We start from the raw sequence: 19,978 nt of genomic DNA, 5'->3' as shown, positions 1-19,978 counted from the left end.
TTATTTTTCAATGCATGTATATTTTGAAAATATATATTATAAAAATATGTAAACAGTTTAACTACTCACAATATAATTTATTACGTAAAATACTCGAGATTAATACAGACCTTGAACCAAATTATAGACACTTAGCATTTATGATTTTTTAACTGGTTCAAACAAAAATGTAATAAACAGTCATATTTGAATTTATGATATAATACTATACTTAAACACTTTTCTTTGAAATGGATAATTAATTTTACACCACAGACTTGGTAGCTTAGACTTAAGAAGATAGATTGACCTGAACGATCTATGTTTTGAAACGGGGTACAGCAGTTGTTCATAAACTCAGGTCTATTAGGGGAACCTCGGAGATGATACTTAAAACAAGTAATTTTTTTTCAGGTAAGTGGCATTTTTAACTATCTAAAAATATCTACATTTAGATAACTCCTCTTTGGTCAAGACTTTTTAAGATTGACCATATATTTTTTATAAAGTAATCCAAACTCTCTTTTGAATAGTTTAGGATTCCAAATTTTTCAGCTATGTCCAAGATGCCACTAAAATATCAAAGTATCCTTGAAAAATGAAAAAAAAATATTTTAACAAGAACAATTTCTTCTCTTTAAAGTTTAAAACATTTGGGTGTTGATAAAAAACACGATATCACAGTTGTTATTTCCAGTTCTTAGATATATAGTTTCAGTCCCATAGATTATAAATATTTATGTTGCCATTCCTCTTTGGTAGGTGATTTGGATTACGAAGATTTTCCCAGCTTTCCCAGTTCATACAAATAGGCAGCCATCATCTTGGTCTGAAAATAAATAAATGAAGTTGAGACAAGATCAATCAACACATCTTTTTTTACCATTATCTACATAGTGGGTTTTGGTTAGAATGGTCAAAAAATCGTCAGGAAATACCGTAACCCCTAACCCAAAAATCAATCAATCTTCGTTATCCGAGGTTCTCTGTAACCAAGGTAGTCTCAGTCCCAACAACCTCGGTTAATCGGGAGTGTACTGTAGTTTCAAAAATACATTGTTCATTAAACCGTATACCAGTACAGCCGTTTTTTTAAACTGAAACTAAAGAAAACCCCCAAGATTGCTGGTAATGTACAACTCACCCCTTCAATGTAGTTGCGGATGTCAATTTTCTCATTTTGAGAGTGAGCTCCATCATCACACGCACCCATTGGTAATAGAAGAGTGTTTTTCCCTGTTATTTCCTGGAAAAAAGAGATAAAATCAATACAACTATTTTTGTAACTCTACATCCATACGACACAAATGAAGTTCATATTGAATATCTTGCAAAAATCAGTGAACCACTAGTAAATTAGCTGAATTTTAAATTACTGTAAAATAGAAATAGGACCGAACCCTTTAGAATACCCTGTCCGCAACTATAACAAACATTTGAATTTTAGTGCACTCAAAAACTTACAATGAACAAGAATTTTTTAATCAAATAGCAACTTCGTTTAATCCAAATGAGATCCTAAGGAGTGAAAGGTGTCTTGTACTTAATTCAAAGACACTATCAACAAATCTGAATCTGTATTACAAATTCTATCAACAACACAATCAATTTATAAAATTACTTATTTAATCTAAGGCGATCACATCAACTTTGAGCTATTATATTGGTACTATCACACTATACAGCATGTAGAATAATAAGTATAAGTATGATTAAAGCAGTCCCATAAATTACGAAAAACTATAAGGCCAAATGTATATGGTTGAACGGAACTCGCGTCAGGAAAAAGTGCACAATGTTCTACAGCTTTGCCCTCATTCAAGACCACCCGAGTAAAAAGTCTATTGACACAGAGAACTCATGTAGACGTTGGCGTAGAAATTAATTTATGAATATGATGAATTTGACATCGCTTTGTGACAAATTTTGTCATTGTCAACAATTTCAGACTTACTTGCAATGTAAGTGTGACGGGTATCGATCCTCCTTCCCTAGTAAGGTCAGGCTCAGTGTTGTAAGTGTGCTTGATCGCCTTTCTAGCTGCCTCAAAGTGTGGATGCGAAGGATCAGCCATCCATGGCTTACCACCGTGCAAAGGAATTACCTAAAACCAATTTTTCGTCAGTTTTATATCTTGGAATTTTCATAGAGCTGTGAAAAAAACCACCTCTGTACCTCACAAAAAATCGTATTACGAGTTCTTGATCTTAATGAATGACAGTCTCAAACCTTAGTGGGAGAAATACAACAGTCTCAATAATCACTTGGTAGACTGAGAGGGTGTCGGACTACCATAAAAGTTGAAATAAACACAAACAATAAAAATTTATAGCTGGCAATATTAACGTACGTAGGCTACAATAAAAAGTCAACTGATGAAGCCTTATGTACTCTTTAACAGTATGTATTAAAGCAAAAAACAATGCTCATTGAACTAAAATAAGACTATTTTAGTTATTTAGTTTAGTTTAGTTTTATCTTATAAGCCTAAAGCTGGTCTAGTGGTTAGAGCGTGGTACTTCGGTTCCTGGGGTCCCGGGTTCAAATCCCGCCAAAACCATTAATGGTTTTTATCTAAGTGATAATACAGCAACCCCTAGGTCTAGCCTGAAGTAATGTGAAAAACAATCCGGCCTCGTGCTTAGCGTCCTTGGATAAAAAAGCCTAAAACTGTATTTTGTAGGCTTGAATATCGTTAAGTAGCCCTATAGCCTAAATTACAATTCATTAATTCAATTGGGTTTACCTCTATTATATAAGTTTAAATGCTAAAAATCAGCTAGGCCTTCAAAGTTCTTGAAATTGAGGACAAACTACACTGCACAGTTACATATTTTACGCAATAAGTACTGATATTCACTGTAAAGATTGTGGTATTGAACTGAACATCGAGGTAAAATACACTAGAGACGTCTGTCACAAAAATCAAATTCTAGAACTGTACAGATGTCGGCCAATGGCTCATATTGTTGGTTTTTATAGAGAATCAACTTTATTAGGTAGAACCGTGTTAGCATTGTATTATTTAGCCATTATATTGTCATCCTTTGATTGTAACTAATCCAACACATCATAAATATTTATAGTTTCGACCCTTAAATAATAATATGTAAATAAAATCACAATAATCATTTTTGGGACGAAAAATTGAATATTTTCTTTCTAACCTTGAAGTTGTTTGAACTCTTTCTCTCAGCCCACTTCTTGTTGAGGTAGTCGATCACTAGTTGGTCTATCTTGCTTGGCTCTTGGTGAGGTACAAGTCTGATTGAGAATTTGCCGGACACTTTCTTTGGTATGACAGTTTTTGCTCCTGGTTCCGAATAAGCTCCCTCGATACCGTGGATGGATAAACTTGGCTGTCTCCAGCGACTCATGAGTATTGCAGTCTGGAATCAAATCAAAATACAATTTATTTCTAATAGTAAGTAAAATTAATAACAAACACTCATCATATACTTTATGTAAAATAAATAGTATAGGTAGGCCTAGACAAGCACAGTTATAACAACATACATAAAAATAAATGTTTTAAATGTATGAAATAATATAGAAGCTTCGAAGTGAGAAATACAGAAACAAATAACCATAGATAGGCTGTGCAAATGTTTAGCTATCCACAGTGACCTAATTAACTTCTTAAGATAAGTAGAAATGCAAGATCAGGTTTGCCTTCAGCTGTGAAGGAGTTTTGAATCTTCTATGCCATACTTAACAGTGTTTACTCAAGGGAGGTATAGATGAGCCTACGATGAAAGCTTTGGGCTTCTGATTAGTTGAGGGAACACCATTACCACAACGATACAGTGTGGAGCCATCGGCCTCGGTGGTCCAATGAATAGCGTGCCGGCCTGATAAGCTGAAGGTCCCAGGTTCAAATCTCACTGGTAGCACTAACTTTTTGTCTAAGATTTCTTTATTATCAGCAAGTTTGGTTAGGTTATGACAGTTTAATTTATAATTAAAACATTATCAAATTTAATTTGAGACATTTCTAGTTTTATTTTATGAACATAACTATTTTTTTGATTGGTAAACCTTAATTCGATTTTTCATTATCAGCAAGTTTGGTTAGTTTGGTTAGGTTACAACAGTTTAATTTTATAATTAAAAAATTAAAAATTTTTTTTGAAGCTTTATAATTTCATTTATGAACAGAAAGATTTTTTCAATTAGTAAACCTTCATTATAGCCAAGTGCTCTCTACTACAGTGCTGTTCACGTAGGAATTTTGAACTAATATGCCTCATTTATGCCTCCCGTAAGTCAGACCCCATACTTAACTAGGTAATAGGCTTAAAAGCTACCAATGACTCTGAGAAAAGTTACTTTTAATTTAAAATAGAGTATTGAGGAAAATATTTGCTACAGTCCAACAAGTATACAAACTCAGATATGATGGTTAAACCAACTATGATGCAGAAAACCATTTAGACTTGGCAGAATAAAAAACAATATTGAAGTTGAAGGTCCAAGTTCAAATAAGGAAATCAATAGACTTGGCTCTACCCCTGAAGCAGCTAGAGAAGGGAAGACAGAATAGAATGTAGAGACATTTTTGTAAGACCAAAATCTACAGAGGTTCCAAAGGCTAAAGGGGTGACTAACCTTTTCGCCACTGTGAAGTAAGCTGTTGCAACCGATTTCAGACTGAAAATCGCTTGGTTTGAAATCAATACTTTTGTACAGCTGTTTCTCTGCATCAGTGATCGGAGCTACGTCTTGGTACACTCCAGTCACAAGGATTTTCCCGTTGACATCAACAAGTGTGTCCAACAGGTATATCAAATCACTCATTGCTTCTGTCCTAGAAACATTGAAAATAAATGTATCTTTCATAACCAGATTATTTTATGGAAAGTAGTAGGGCCTAATCTATCTATCTATCTATATATTAATAGGCAAGCATGTTTCTTTAAAACCTTTTTTCTCAGCTCGTGTGCATCGCAGGGAAAATCTACGCATACTGTTGGAAAGATATTTTCCTGTAGATGTGCAGAATGCCTTTAAAAGTTAAAATAGGCTAACAAATAAGCACAAAAAATTAATTTGAAAACTTCAAAAAATTAACATGGACCATATGGGTTGCCATGATGGTGACGAAATAACAACAAAATGTAAACAGAAAATCAAAACAAATGGAAGAAATTCCAATCACATGTTTTATTTACAGTGTGGGGAGAAAATAGAGAAGTCTGTACATTAATTATTTTTGGTCGAGTTTCGACCACAGGGCGATCTAGTAAATATTAATACGCAAGCAGTTTTCTTTTCACAGTCATAACTCGATAACGCCTTGACAGATTTTAACATTTGAAGTGTCAAATTAAAGGTATTTACATGTAGATGTGCAAATATGTCTCAGAACATTAAGAAAGTGCATCACTTAAGTACAATTAAGGGCTAAAGTTTGGGAATGTTGGCGCTATCTGTTGAAATTAGATCAAACTAAATTCCCTTTGTTTACAACTAAATATATGGACATAGTTTGAAATAGTTTTTAAGGTTAACCACAGACTGCAGGACTTATTACTTCCAGAGCAAAGACACAAACTTTCACATTATCTTACTAATATTATAAATGTGAAAGTTTGTGTGTTTGTTTGTTTGTTTGTTTGAAGTTCAATCACGCAAAATCCAATGGACGGATTGGGCTGAAATTTGGCATGATGATAGCTTACATTCCCGATTAACATATAGGTATATTCTTATCTCAAAAATCCTTTCGGGCTCCGCCCCAGTGGCTCTGTAATTCCCCATGTTAACCTATGGGTATATGAGTATTCATATTTAAATGGAATTAAAGAATTTAGTCAGCTGTTTCAACTAAAAAGTTGGTTCTATGATATGGAAAAGCATTACAAAGTTATAAGATTTACCAAAAGAGTGCAGCACTATATTTTTTTGCATTTATGAAAACAGCTAATTTGAACTAAGCAGCAACAAAAAACTGTGATTTGGAAATAGAACTGTCAAAGTAGGATTGTTTCCAGTTATGTTTATGTTTTTCATTTCATGAATAATTTGTGATATTTTGCAAATTGTTGATAATTTATTTTTTAGGTGAAGTGGTAGAACATTATGGCTATGGTAGATGTGTAATACTATATAATACTGTAAATTTAAAAAAGCAAATTTTATCAAACTGTGTCTTCCCTTAATGCAAACGCAAAGCTTGAGTATAACTGCAAAAAGCATTTTATACTTATATTCCAACCCCGTACGAAGGACGGGTACTCTGCTAGTTATAATATAAGTATGATTTAAACATCTGTTAACTAAGTATGGTTCATAAATAAAGAGTTTCCTAGCAAGACTTGACAACAAATCCTTATATATAATACGGGAAGGCGATTTCTACTCCTCCGTTAATAATGGACGGATTTTTACAAATGATCTATCAAAATTAGGTATTTTATGTGTAATAGGGTGGGCTGAAAAAAAAAATTATTTTTTTTTCTTAATGCTATACCGAAAAAAACTTGTCTCTATGATGGGTTATCAAAATGCAACAAAGAAAAAAAATCTATACCTAACCTCTAGCTAGCGCATTACACTTGAAATTTCAAAATTTCACTCAAATTATAAGCTTTTGTAAATATAATTAAAGCATCTAAATACCTGCATATTGGACTGCTATAGTGATATTACGTTAGAACAGAGCCTTGGAAATACAATAAGTAATTGCAGAAGTTTAATTGTATTAATCTGAGGTAGCGCAATAGTCATTACAATGACGCATTTTTGAGTCAAGTGCGGGATGACAGCTGCGAGTTCGGGCGATGACCCGGCGGCCTTGCCGGGCTCCCCCACCCATACTCTCCACACACCCACAATGCACTTCGCGGGGAGACGTTGAGACGGCCTGTCACTCGGCAGTTTACATCTGTGTACGATTTTGGACTGACGTTTGAGTTGATCTTGTAAATTATGTTTATAATTTTTTGAGTTAAGTTTATTGTGCGTGATGGCCGTTGCCAAGAAAGTGACTCGGAGTGACTTTGATTGTCCTTTGTTTGGCTGTCCAAGGGAATTGCCTGTGAGTAAGCTTCCAAATTACCAGGATGTTATTAGGAGCTGTTTCCATGAACAGTATGTACTAGCATTAGAAAGTAACAAGCCTGTTAGTTTCTCTCAGATATCAAATATTGTTGCTCCAAAAGTAAAAGCAGTCTTTGACAAAGCATCAATACCAACAGTGACGCCTTACAGAATCGTTCAGTTAATAAACTCATACCATGATAGCTACCGTAATCTAATGAAGTCCTTTAAGCGTGACAAGGAAAAAGAGAAGTACAAACAAAAAGTTGAGGAGTTCAGGCAAAAGGCTTTATCACTATTTGATGTATCTGCATGTAAATGTAAAATAACATACTCATGCAACTGCAAAAAAGTCCCTGAGATCTGTGAGTGCCCTTTGTCAATTTCATGTAAATGTGAAAAAGACAAAAAGATTCCCGTGCTTGAACTTAAGTTTATGTATTTCCAAAGATATCTTGGACAAGGAAAAATTGGAAATGTAGACAAGAAGGAGTCGAAAAAAATAATCAAAAGACTGCAACGTAAGGAAATAAAAAATCGGGTTGTGTCGTCTAACATTCCACCAGTTTCATATTCCCAGCCTACATGCTCTAAGAATGTGACGGAGTCAAACATAGATCCAGACAAAATCTTAATGGAAAAAGAAAAGTCTGATGATTCTGATGACGACTACATTCCTATTCCGAGTTCTACTAAACAGCAGTGGCAAATGCGTATACAATTAAAAAATACCGTATTGGCAAGTGACCGATTTGGGGTTTCGGACAGAGCAACAGCTGCTATTGCCTCTAGTGTACTTCATGACCTAGGTCTTGCAACTAAAGAGGACGATTCCCTCATAATAGATAAGAACAAGGTTAGAAGGGAAAAACAATCATTCAGATCGAATCTCCAAGATAGAATAAAAAATGAGCCGGACGTAATTCAAGGGCTATATTTTGATGGCCGAAAGGATAACACATTGAAGATTGACAAACTGAATCAAAAGTGTTTTAGAAGAACTGTAAAAGAGGAACACTACTCTATCATTCAGGAACCTGGCTCAATTTATGTTGGCCATGTATCACCAACTACTGGAACTTCAAAGGACATTGCCAGTGCTGTCTTGGACTATTTACATGAGCAAAATTTTTTGCTGGATGAGCTTGATGTGATTGGATGTGATGGTACTGTCACAAACACCGGCTGGAAAACTGGTGTAATTCGCAAAATCGAAGAGAAAATTAAAAGACCACTGCAGTGGGGAGTTTGCCTTTTGCACCTAAATGAATTACCATTTAGGCACTTGTTTCAAACTTTGGATGGTGAAACGACTGGTCCTACATCTTTTAGTGGTTATATTGGCTCGAAACTCAAAAATTGTGAAAAACTTCCAGTTGTGCAGTTTCAAAGCATTGATTGTGACATACCAGAAATTGATAGGAAAATCTTAAGTAAAGACCAACAGTATCTTCTGGACATAAGTTCGGCTATAAAATCAGGCACCTGCTTGGCAGACTTGGCAGTTCGTGAACCAGGTCCTATTTCTCATTCTCGATGGCTGACAACAGCAAACAGAGTACTGCGTCTCTATTTAAGTGTTGAGAATCCATCTGAAGAACACCAAACTTTGGTACAATTTATACTTAAATCATACATGCCTGTATGGTTTAAGATTAAAAAAAGTAAATACCTTACTGATGGACCAAAACATGTTTTCGATTTAATAACATCATCAAGATTCCTGCCAGAAAACTTGATTAAGGTGGTTGATCCTGTGATCGAAAGAAATGCTTTTTTCGCACATCCAGAAAACTTGCTACTGAGTATGATCGTTGATGAAAGGGCTCATATCAGAGAGTTGGGGTTTAGAAGAGTTATTAAATCAAGGGCCGTGGCTTCCAAAGAAAAGCTAGTCTGAACTTTTAAACCTCCAAAACTCAACTTCCAGGCAAAAGAATATTACGAAATTATTGATTGGACTACTACAGCTATTTATCCACCACCTCTGTTACGAAGAGTAACCGAAGAAGAAATGTGGGCCAAGATTTCAACTGCCAGTACAGCAGAAGAATGGAACTTTCATAAATTCCCGTGTCACACACAAGCAGTTGAGCGCTGTGTGAAATTGGTAACTGAAGCCTCCTCAAAAGTTGTTGGCGTCAAGAACAGAGATGGTTTCATCCGAACAACACTGCTTTCACGAGCTTCAATGCCAAGTTTTACAAGCAAACATGATTTCAAGGTTCCAAATATGTAAATAACTATTCAGTGAGAGTCAAATAGACTACAATTTTGCAGCTTGGGAATCGAAATTTGTATTTAACAATCTATTTTGTATTCATTAAATCCATTTTGATATATGTATGTAAATTGCTTATATCTTTATTTAATTTTCCAAGAGGTTTTCTTAATTTAAGTACCAACATTATAGATCTAAAAACACAATAGTAGTGGGTACAAAAAAGTTAGAGAATGTACTGCACTGCAGTTGGTTAGCATTAAAAACGTCACAAATTTACTATATTGAAGGCCTTTGCGCCACCTCAAATTTAAAAATTACAAAACTTCCTATAGTTTATTGACTATTTGTAACTCTAAAATATATTATTTTCACTATAGCAAACTAATATATAAAGGTTTAGATACTTTTAAAAAATTTTAAAAATCCTATGATTTGAGTGAAATTTTGAAATTTCAAGTGTAATGCGCTAGCTGGAGGTTAGGTATAGATTTTTTTTCTTTGTTGCATTTTGATAACCCATCATAGAGACAAGTTTTTTTCGGTATAGCATTAAGAAAAAAAAATAATTTTTTTTTTCAGCCCACCCTAATGTGTAAACACCCCCTTTCACCGATTCCTGTAATAAGAGTCCTCGGGCTTTGCCCCACAGGCCATCAAAATCCCAATATATTTCTTATGAAGAAAATTTACTAACCCAGCTGTTTAGTAAATCTTACTTCAGTAGTGGAATTTGTCAAGTGTCGAGATATTTTGTGTCATGTGTACATATTGTTAGTTGAATATAAACAAACAACACATGGTTTAATATAAAGCAAATTGGGTTAGATATCAAATATCAGATTTTAAAAAAACCAAATGATATTCTCCTATATTCTCACCCCTTAGCAAAGCATGGATAGAGCAACAAGTGAATTGTTCTAAAAACAAGATCTTTTAACAAATTTGGGTCTATAGAGGAAGAAAAATTTCTCCTAAGGGTTCTGAAAGAATTTAAAGTAAAAATACTAAAAATTCACATTAATACATCAATGGCTATTATGGTCATAATCTGAAACCTAACATGCTTTACTCCACAAAGATCAGGTATTCCAAAATTAACTACCTATAACTGTGTGTTGCAAAACGCTAGACATAGAAAGAATAACAAACAATGTACAGGCAACAATATTTAATAGCATACTGAGATTTAGGCCTAATTTGGAATATTAAGACATACAGTTACATCTGGATTTTCAAATAAAACACTCAAGGTCATGCAGCATCTATGAGCGAGAGCTCGACTTTGCTATGCTATTAACAAATTATTAAAGCTGAAAATATAATGTTTGTCTCTACAGTGTAAGTTAGGCCTACCTATTTTTATAACTGCCTGGTCAACATGTAAGAGCTATGTTAAACATAATTTCAAAGACCAATTAATGTTTGCATTAGTTGCATTTAACACAAATAGTTAAGTTTACACACTTTACTTACAAAGTTCCGCCGTAAAGTCCGCTGTGCAAGTCTTTGCAGGCACACTCCACCTCAACACTAAAGTAGCACAGCCCTCTCAACCCGTACGTTATACAAGGCTTCTCCGTACCCAGCCAGTAGTTGTCGGAGATGCAGACGTAATCCACTCCTTTGAGAAATGAGTCTTTCCTCTGTTCCAACAGTTCGTCCAAACCTTCGCTCCCACTTTCCTCCATCCCTTCAAACACAAACTGCAAAGGAAAAAAGATGTGTCCTCAACTGACGTTTATGGAATTTAACATGAATAAGTCTATTTAGAAAACATTGTTTTTCAGAACAGAAACCAGCTGTCGTTACAGCAACCAAGGTTATCATAATTTCAGTTTTATTGATTTATTTAAATTTGTTTCATATTAGAAAAAATAGTCTGTTAGGTCTATATAGTCAGGTGTCTCAAACCTACGATCCAACAAGGCTCCCCTCTTGCTTGCTTGATAAGATACATTCAACAGTTCTAATTACCCATGTGGACATTAAATCTAAGATTTAAAAAGAGGCTTCCGACTTCTACTCATTGAAAAAAGGAAAAAAATATGCAATCACTACAACTAGTTTAAAATACTTCAAATTTTACCAATTTTATTTTTCTGAATTTTTAATGGATCTAATTCTTATTTTAGCAAATTTCCCCATAGGGAAGTAGCTACCGTCTCAGGTGGCACGGTAAGACCTAGGCCCGGGACTGATTTACTTTTTCATTTTCATATTCCAAGAGGTTTTTACACTATTCATTTGAATTGTTATGTATATATACAGTACATGTGTCCGTGAATGTGATTTTTTTGTGTGATTTTGGTGCGATTTTCAACTACAATTGGGGTTGAAGGTGTCGGTTGGGATAAACTTGAATGAGCCAGCATAATCGGACCATGGGAACAAGGTATTTATCCAATTAGACAAATTTAAATTCGCTTAGTCTACAGGTTTACTGCTTGGGGGGTATTTTTAATTAGGCCTACTCAATTTATAATTTCAAAATTACCTTGATGTTGACAGGGATATCTTGCTTGCAGCTTTGATACGCTTCTATAGCATGCAGCCATCCCAGAACTGGTCCCTTGTCATCAGAGCTCCCTCGGCCAAACAGTTTACCATCCTTCTCCACTAGTTTGAAAGGATCTGTAGCCCAGCCGTCTTCCTTAGCTGCAGGTTGGACGTCCAAATGGCCATAAAGGCAGACTGTAGGCTTAGCTGGGTCATTGCCTAGACTGCCTAGAATAACTGGAGGCAGTGGCACCTTCTGGCCATCATGCATGATCTGGGAAAGAAAACAAAGTTTGCTTTAAGTAAAAGATTTGAGGTTTCGATTTTGTTTCCACCCCCTAAACATTGTAGTCAAGGAACCTCAATTTGCGGAGATCAAGCACAGCTGGTTTCAAGAATCAAGAGTTTTATTGCCATTGAACTTTCTTTGTACAAAGGAATAGACATGGTCAAAACACATACAAAACATTCCAAATTAACAAATAAAATACAATGTTTTAAAAAAATACTTAGTTAATTTACATATGACATGTCAAGAGAATATGGATCATGTAGATACACATCAAAATTCTCTATCAACTTTTGTTTTAAGAAATTCATGTAGGGCCTATGCCATAGAAAGGATTGCTTATCAACCATTCACATAATTTAGATTTGAATATCTTGAAGGATACAGTTCAGTACCAACTGAGAAAACTTTACAACCATCAGAAGCTTGGCTATGTCAATAAGTTTATAAGTTAACCATTTGACACTGACGTGGATGTTGAACGTTGGATGTGTTGTATAATTCAAGATAAATATGAAATTAGGGTAGTCATACGTTCAAAAGTTAGAAAGTCTAGCAGATGCTATGTTTCCACCTAAATCTATGGCTCTATTGAAACCTCATTGGCGAATAGCAGCTAAGTCTAGTTTCCAACTAGGCTATCATTGATTGTTTACTATGTTTTACCAGTTCTACTGTCGAGTCAAAAAGTATAGCCTAGATAGGCTACTCGAGTTTGAGCTTTTATTGCAACGTAACTAGTAGACTTAGAAAAATACAAGTTAGCCTACATCATATTTTTACAAATTTCTTTTTGTGTTTATGTGTGTTGGTTAAAAATTTTTTATACAGTTTCAACTCAGCCTTTCAGCGGGTTGAATGAAAAAAGTACAGGTTTTTAGGCGCTTTTCTAACAACGGGCTATTAAAACATTCATTAGTTAAGTGGTATTTAATAATTAAAATATGCATATAATCACACTGTTCTGAAACACAGTAGTGCGTGAAATTTTGTACGGCTATCAATTCGCAGATTGAAGAATATTTCTAAAACTTATAGATATGCTTTATAAGAGTAGTCTACCCTAAATGTTCTAAAAGCTTAAAAATTTCACGACAATTACATCAGTGGTTTCGTTAAAAGTCGCCCGTTGTTAGAAAAGCGCCGAAAAACCTGTACTTTTTTCATTCACCCCGCTGAAAGGCTGAGTTGAAACCAACACACATAAACAACACGCAGAAATAAGTTTGTAAAAATATGATGTAACTTGTATTTTTCCAAGTCTACTGGTTACATTGCAATAAAAGCTCAAACTCGAGTATCTATACTTTTTAACTCAACAGTAGTAAGTTCCAGTTCAAGAGTTTTCCACTAATTTCTAAAAACAGAAATGGAGCCATGATCCTTGTGAATAGTAGACAATAGAATAATTCTTTATTCCTTCAACAATATACACATATTGTAATAGTAATCTAGGGAGAGAAGTTAAACTTACACGGGTTAAACTTACACCAGTAATTATTTAAGTTTATCATATAACATAAGTTATTATAGGGTAGTTAAAGTATTTTCATCTGGCATTTCAACGTGTTGACAAATCATGTCAACATTGTTATCAAGTAGGACAACACTCAAGATAATGTAATTAGGCTAGGGTAATGAGATAGCTTGACTAATGTGTAAACTTACTGTATCTTGACAAATGGAATTTTTCTGTTTGATGACCTTTTTAAACAAAAACAAAAACCGGTCAAAGCAAAGGTTAGGCTTAACTTAATAAGTTTGTTATTATATAACAACTCCAGATATCACATTGTTTTTTAACAATATAGCCTAAAAACACAGTCTGTAGGTCTTACTTCGGTACTTTCCTGTTAGGAGTCCTTGGAGCCTATATGTTCCATCTCATAAAACAATTCAAGAACTAGGCCTTCAATGGAAATTTGTAATCTAATAGTATACTAGATAATTTAATTACAATCACTCTGGTGTTTGAAAAAATATTTTTGGAAGGTAAATGACTCTTCAGCGGCTATTTAAAGGTACCGTAACAAAATTAACATTGATCTTATGGCGGACAAATCCAAGATGGCCGTTAGCATCCATGGACTCCGTTAGAGAACAATTCAAAACCACAAAGAAATAACATTTCTAGTCTCACAGTACTAGATATTTAAATTATAATCACTAAATCACTTTAGTGTTTGAAAAAATATTTTTGGACCATAAAATTACTCTTCAGCAGCTGTTTGAAATCATCCAAGATGGCCGATAGGCTCCAAGGTCTCTTAAAGGGAACATTCAGTATAATAGATGATTTTTTTTCAATATATCGGTATTTTTGTTTTCCTTTACGATCCATATTCCTTTGTGTTATAAATATCATCAAACACATTTATATTAGAAGGTATAGCAGGTTTAGGGAGTGGGAGAATCTTTCGCGCCGTTCCAGCCAAAGCTCGCATTCGGGTGGGGTTGGTTCGGCAGATTGGCCATACCTAAACCCCAACTCTCACTTGTTAGCTGCGGAGAGCTACCTTCTGCCACTGGGTGTTGGCCCACCTACAGAACCAAGTGAGGGGGGCCCTAGACTAAGGGGTAATGCGGTCCGTGCTGAGAGTCTTGTGGCACATGGGGACCTAATATTCAGTGTCTTAGTGGAGCCTTCTAGGAACCAGGGGGAACCCAGTCGTATGTACCCCGTACCTCTCTAAGTTAATTGGTCACTGGGGAGGTGGACCTTAGATACCTGGTATTCGTGGGAACAACGTAGATGATCTGACCCCAATGGAGGAGGAAGGTCTACTGAAATCTGACGATGACGTCAAGCTCGCGTAAACCGGAAAGGAACAGAAAAAAATGACTTTCCAAGGGCGAGTTGTGATAAGATGGAGGATAGCGGGTGCTTTAGCCAAAGGCGAAAAGGTGCTATCCAGAAGTGAGAGGAGGCTGGCGTGGTCTGCCAAGCACCTGAACCCTGCTCCCTACAAAGCCAGTTCCTTCGGAAACCAGGGTGCTGGTAAAAAAGCAGGGCGACGGCGGCACCCCCAAAGCTGACTCTAGTGAAGCCTCCAGGAAGAAAGGTGGAAAGAGGGGAAGAGGGGGCGATAGCACCTGACACATGAGGATGTCTGGGGCGAGAAAAAGAAGACGAGGACGAAAAACGGAGAGGGCTTGGTTGTTTCACAGAGAGCACCGGCACCCACCTATTCAGAGACACTGTCTGTGGAGAAGATGGCCATCACCAGATCTGAACACCCAGACAGGAAACGGATGGAGGCTGAAGCCAACAAAATCAAGGGGGAGAGGTCCAGGTGGGCCATTCGTGGCAAAGACGTCAGGATAAGCAACTGAATAAGCATCTTGGTGGTTGGCTGTACTAACGCTGCCACAAAGGATTGGCTGGTCAAGCAAGTTCAGGAGCTGAGTCCCTTCAGGGAAATCTCGCTACAGCTTGCCTCAGCCAGAGACCTTGTAAAAGCTGTGAAGGTATCAGCGTTTGTTCCCAACTCAACGGGGGCAATGACCAAGAAGGCCTCAAGCTGCAGAATGACCTTGACACAGACCACTGGGCGGTTATCGGGGGAAACTCAAACCCTGACTGACAATTCCTGGTCATGATAATGGCAACATACAGTCAAAGAGAATGCTGCAGACACCTACCGGTGCGATAGCGGCAGATGCCCTTGGGCTGAATAGGAAGACCCTGCGGAAGGTGGTTGGCTTCATCAGCGGCCATTGGGAATTCCGCGGACATCTACACAAGATGTGAATTTAAGTTGAAAGCCTCTTATGTAGGAAATGTGGTGAGGAGGAGGAGACAGCCTTCCACGTGATATTTATGTGCCCAGCCCTACAAGGTCTGCGTATGAGATCCCCTTGGCCTATTGACTGGAGATCAAAGGGAAGAACAGGTTACCATAGTCAAAAAGATCTCATGGTTCACCAAGGACCTGGGATTTGACAGAGAATGAGAGCCTGTGAATGAGGATGCACAATAAGCTGTTCCAGCTGCGATGCAATCCCACGGTCACTTGTAAGCCTGGCCCACTGTTAAAAAAACCCCCAAATTAAAAACTGACAACAAACTGATCTTGTTTAGGCAAATATAATGGATTAAGAAATTAAACTGTTCTAAGCTAACCTAACATAACTAACCAAACTTGCTGTAAACTTACCATTTTAAAATTTTGTTTGATAACAGAAAAGGCATGTGGGGAATATCAAACGGATTTTGAACCGTTACAGCAAGTTTGATTAGTTAGGTAACTTAAGGTTATTTTATATTCATTGGTTTAAGTTAGAACAGTTTCATTTCAATATAATATTTTTTAATTGTTTGTTAAAACTGAAAAATATTTACCTATTTATCGTAGTTGACAGCTGAAATTTGTTTCAATTCATTAATCCTAGACCTAATAAGTTATAGCCTATCAGATTTAAAAAAATCATCGATAATTATGAATGTTCCTTTAACAGGAAAGTACTCTTACTTCTTAGTTAACTTAGTAAGGTGACCTGGTAGGCCTGTTTGACAAAGAATGAAAATAAAGTAAATACCTGATCTCCAACATCACAGAGTTCAACTGAGGCGCCCAAACTTTTCAGCCGACTCTCTGTCCATTTGACCATTGTAACTACGTCTGGACGGTGTCCAACATCATTTGATACAGAAGGGATACTCACAGCTTCCTTTAAAATTCCTATAAACTTCACAGCATTCTTGTCAACATAGCTGAAATTTAAAAATATACTTAGTAGTTCTTTATACTACAACCAAATAAGTTTTAACTGTCCCTCAATCAAAGTGCAACAAGTTGTTGTTGCACTTTAGTTTAAAGACTTTGAAAATGGCCTTAGAGCCGAAACTAACTTATAGTCAGTAAATATTTTAATAAATAATTTTACTTGGGTACTAAGTTTATTAATGTTTAATCTTTATATATATATACAAACTTCCTCTTTTAAATATAGATGGATACATCAACTACCAGCTGATTATAAAATGAAACTGTTCTAAACTAAACCTAACCTTAACCAAACTGCACTCTGCAGTGGCCTAACTTATGTGAGTAAATGTAGGACGTAAACTTAAATGCAGCCCAAGTTCTTAACACTGTAATTTCTACAAAATCGAACTTTAACCCTCCGAGTGTTAAGCGTCGCGTAATCGACGCACAACACACCCGCCGTGGTGTTATGGGTCGCTTAAGCGACACACAAACATCGTTTACGGCGAAGGCTCTGGGACTGACTGAATCAGATTGAACTGGATCGAGATTGGTATCGTTGTTTTCGGCAGATTCTAAGCTTTCTCCTGATATCTGTTTCTAGACGCTTTTCATTTTAGTTCAGAAAATATTATAGCAGACAGATGACGTGCGTATTTGTTAACAGCTTGGTTAACCTCGCACCGATGACTGATGTGTTTTATTACGTTTATCATTGTTTTAGTGTTAAAAATAAAAGTAGTGATATACGTGGTGAATTATAAGAAGATTTAAGTGATTTTGAAGGGCTGGTTGATGCTCCTGAAGATGTATGTAGTGATATTGATATAAATGATACACCAGATTCCTAGCTATGGTTAGGCTATGCATTCTAAGCTAACGCTAAATGTACGAAATCTGTTTTTCACCCATAACTTATTTATTTGCAAACTTACTTCCCTATATTATTATATTTTTGGAATCCTCATAAAATTTAGAACAAAGTGGCTATTTCAAAATATTTGTAGACCTAAAATTATTATCAATGTATTGAGCGCAAAGATAAATTTTTTTCATTTATTTTATAATTTTTGAGAAATGTTAACCCCTCAAAAATTGTTGAAAATTGTTTTTGTAATTTTGTATACCTATTATATTATATTATATTAAATTATTGTTCTAAATTTTATGAGGATTCCAAAAATATAATAATATAGGGAAGTAAGTTTGCAAATAAATAAGTTATGGGTGAAAAACAGATTTCGTACATTTAGCGTTAGCTTAGAATGCATAGCCTAACCATAGCTAGGAATCTGGTGTATCATTTACATCAATATCACTACATACATCTTCAGGAGCATCAACCAGCCCTTCAAAATCACTTAATTAAGGTATATTATATTAAAGCCCATAGTTTTCCAAACAAAATGATACCTATATAAAACAGTATACTTTAGAGTGTTTTTAAGTTTCTAAGATACATTTTAATAAAACCCTGTGATTGTGCAATAAATGGGCGGACATTAAGACCATTACTAGAGATGGGCGTTATTTAACATAACAGGATGAATAACAGTGTTGCGGCCACGGCAACGTTATCGCGGCAACACGTTGCCGAGAACTCCCTGTTATTATAATAACGTATCTATCTACACAATGTTGCAGGAAACCCGCGCGGACAACGAAAACGAAAACATGCATTGCCATTAGTGCCGTTGCCGCAACGCTACCAGAGCAACAATAACTTCTGAAACGAACTTGAATTAGAATAACGCATCCTGTCTGGACAACGCGGCAACGTCTGACTCGCGACTACAACTGAAAACTGAACTGATCAACCGACAAAGATAACTAACTGAACGCCGCAACACCGACCGGCGGACAACGGTTTACAGCGGCAACGAGTTGGCAATCGTTATTGAAATAACAGGTTGCCCCGCAACACGTTATTGGGCAGCTGCGATATCGTTATAACCGTTGCCGGAAAACAACGATAATTCCCATCTCTAACCATTACTATGGACACTTGGAGGGTTAAAATACCCGCAGACCTGGTGAAAACTAGGCCATAGGGTTATTGTCATTTAGAAAGGGAAAACATTAATTGATAAAATTGAGGACCAAATGGAGCACCTTTGTAGTACACCTTTTCCATCCTCAGTCCCCTACTTGCCAAGTTGTCTTCTCACGAGGCATAGGTCTAAACGTGGTCTAAACTTACTTTGACAATGATTTATTAATTAGATAGTCTACCTTTACTGAGAAATATTGAGAAGGCCTATTAAAGGGTACACTTCCATATCTGTTGGCATAAACAACCGAATGAGTAATATTGATTATTCGATTGTTTAATTCGATATATCGTTTGGTTAGTTAGGAAAGGTTAACCTAACCTAACTAACCAAACGATATATCGAATAATTGATAGGCCTACTGGTACATCGATCGATATTTCATCTGGTTGTTTAAGTGCCAACAGATATGGAAGTGTACCCCTATTAAATATTTTATTACACCCCCTATCTCAATTTGAATGGTAAAACCTCTACTGTTGTACCTTACCTGAATAAATCTTGGAGCTGTTTGGGTAGAGACATGATTGGATTCACCGACTTTCAAATTGTTGTGATCGATCAAGAAAAGACAGTTGGTCTTATTATATCTGGTAAAAAGTTTAAATAGGCCTACGTTACTATTCCAGAAAAGGAAATATAAATGAAGCGAATTTATTTGAATCTTGAAACATAACAGTCGTCTACACTGCCAGGCCAGGCATAAAGGCCATAAACGAAACACGAAACGAAACGAACTGGGATGGGACAGCTGACTGCTGAGTTGACTATGCTATGACTAGGCCTACTTTTGTTTTTGTTGATTAGAGTGATTTGACACCGAGTCCAAGCCTTGATTTGATTTGACTGACACCTCCTTGAGCCGGTCGCCGATCGGTCGGTGATGGTGACAACTGACAACTAACTGTTGACAGCTGGAGCGGACAGCACAGAGGGCAACAGACGAGCAAGCATTTACACATTCATTATTTAATCTATGGTAGGAAGAAAACCTGAAGCTGAAAAAGTACTAAGAATAAAATGTTTATTTTTTCTCAATCATAACGAATTACGCTTATAATACACAAAAAATAAATTGTTTTATTGTTTATAAATCCATACAAAATCCATATTGGAGAAAGGTAATTTTTTTTTCAGATGAATTACTATACAACATAAAAGAAAATAATATGAAGTACCCCGTTCTGCT

General features: G+C 36.0%; 1 protein-coding gene across 1 annotated transcript; it reads right to left on the bottom strand.

Annotated features, from left to right (window-relative positions):
* Window positions 1-19,524, bottom strand: LOC128995019 (cytosolic non-specific dipeptidase). Its single transcript, XM_054419885.1, has 9 exons — window positions 19,280-19,524; window positions 16,569-16,743; window positions 11,739-12,014; window positions 10,718-10,947; window positions 4,588-4,786; window positions 3,147-3,368; window positions 1,934-2,083; window positions 1,124-1,225; window positions 1-808 (listed from the first exon to the last, which is right to left on the bottom strand). Exons 1-9 carry the CDS (start codon window positions 19,312-19,314, stop codon window positions 752-754), a joined length of 1,446 nt encoding a protein of 481 aa, XP_054275860.1. The 5' UTR covers window positions 19,315-19,524; the 3' UTR covers window positions 1-751.
* Between the last annotated feature and the right edge of the window lie 454 nt (window positions 19,525-19,978).

Source organism: Macrosteles quadrilineatus, unplaced genomic scaffold (genome assembly GCF_028750875.1).
Source record: "Macrosteles quadrilineatus isolate MER2022 unplaced genomic scaffold, UCM_ALF_1.0 Scaffold_5__1_contigs__length_97177068, whole genome shotgun sequence".
NCBI classification, from domain to species: Eukaryota; Metazoa; Arthropoda; class Insecta; order Hemiptera; family Cicadellidae; genus Macrosteles; species Macrosteles quadrilineatus.
The sequence above is the reverse complement of the archived record's forward strand: the minus strand, read 5'-3'. Positions and strand labels throughout refer to the sequence as shown.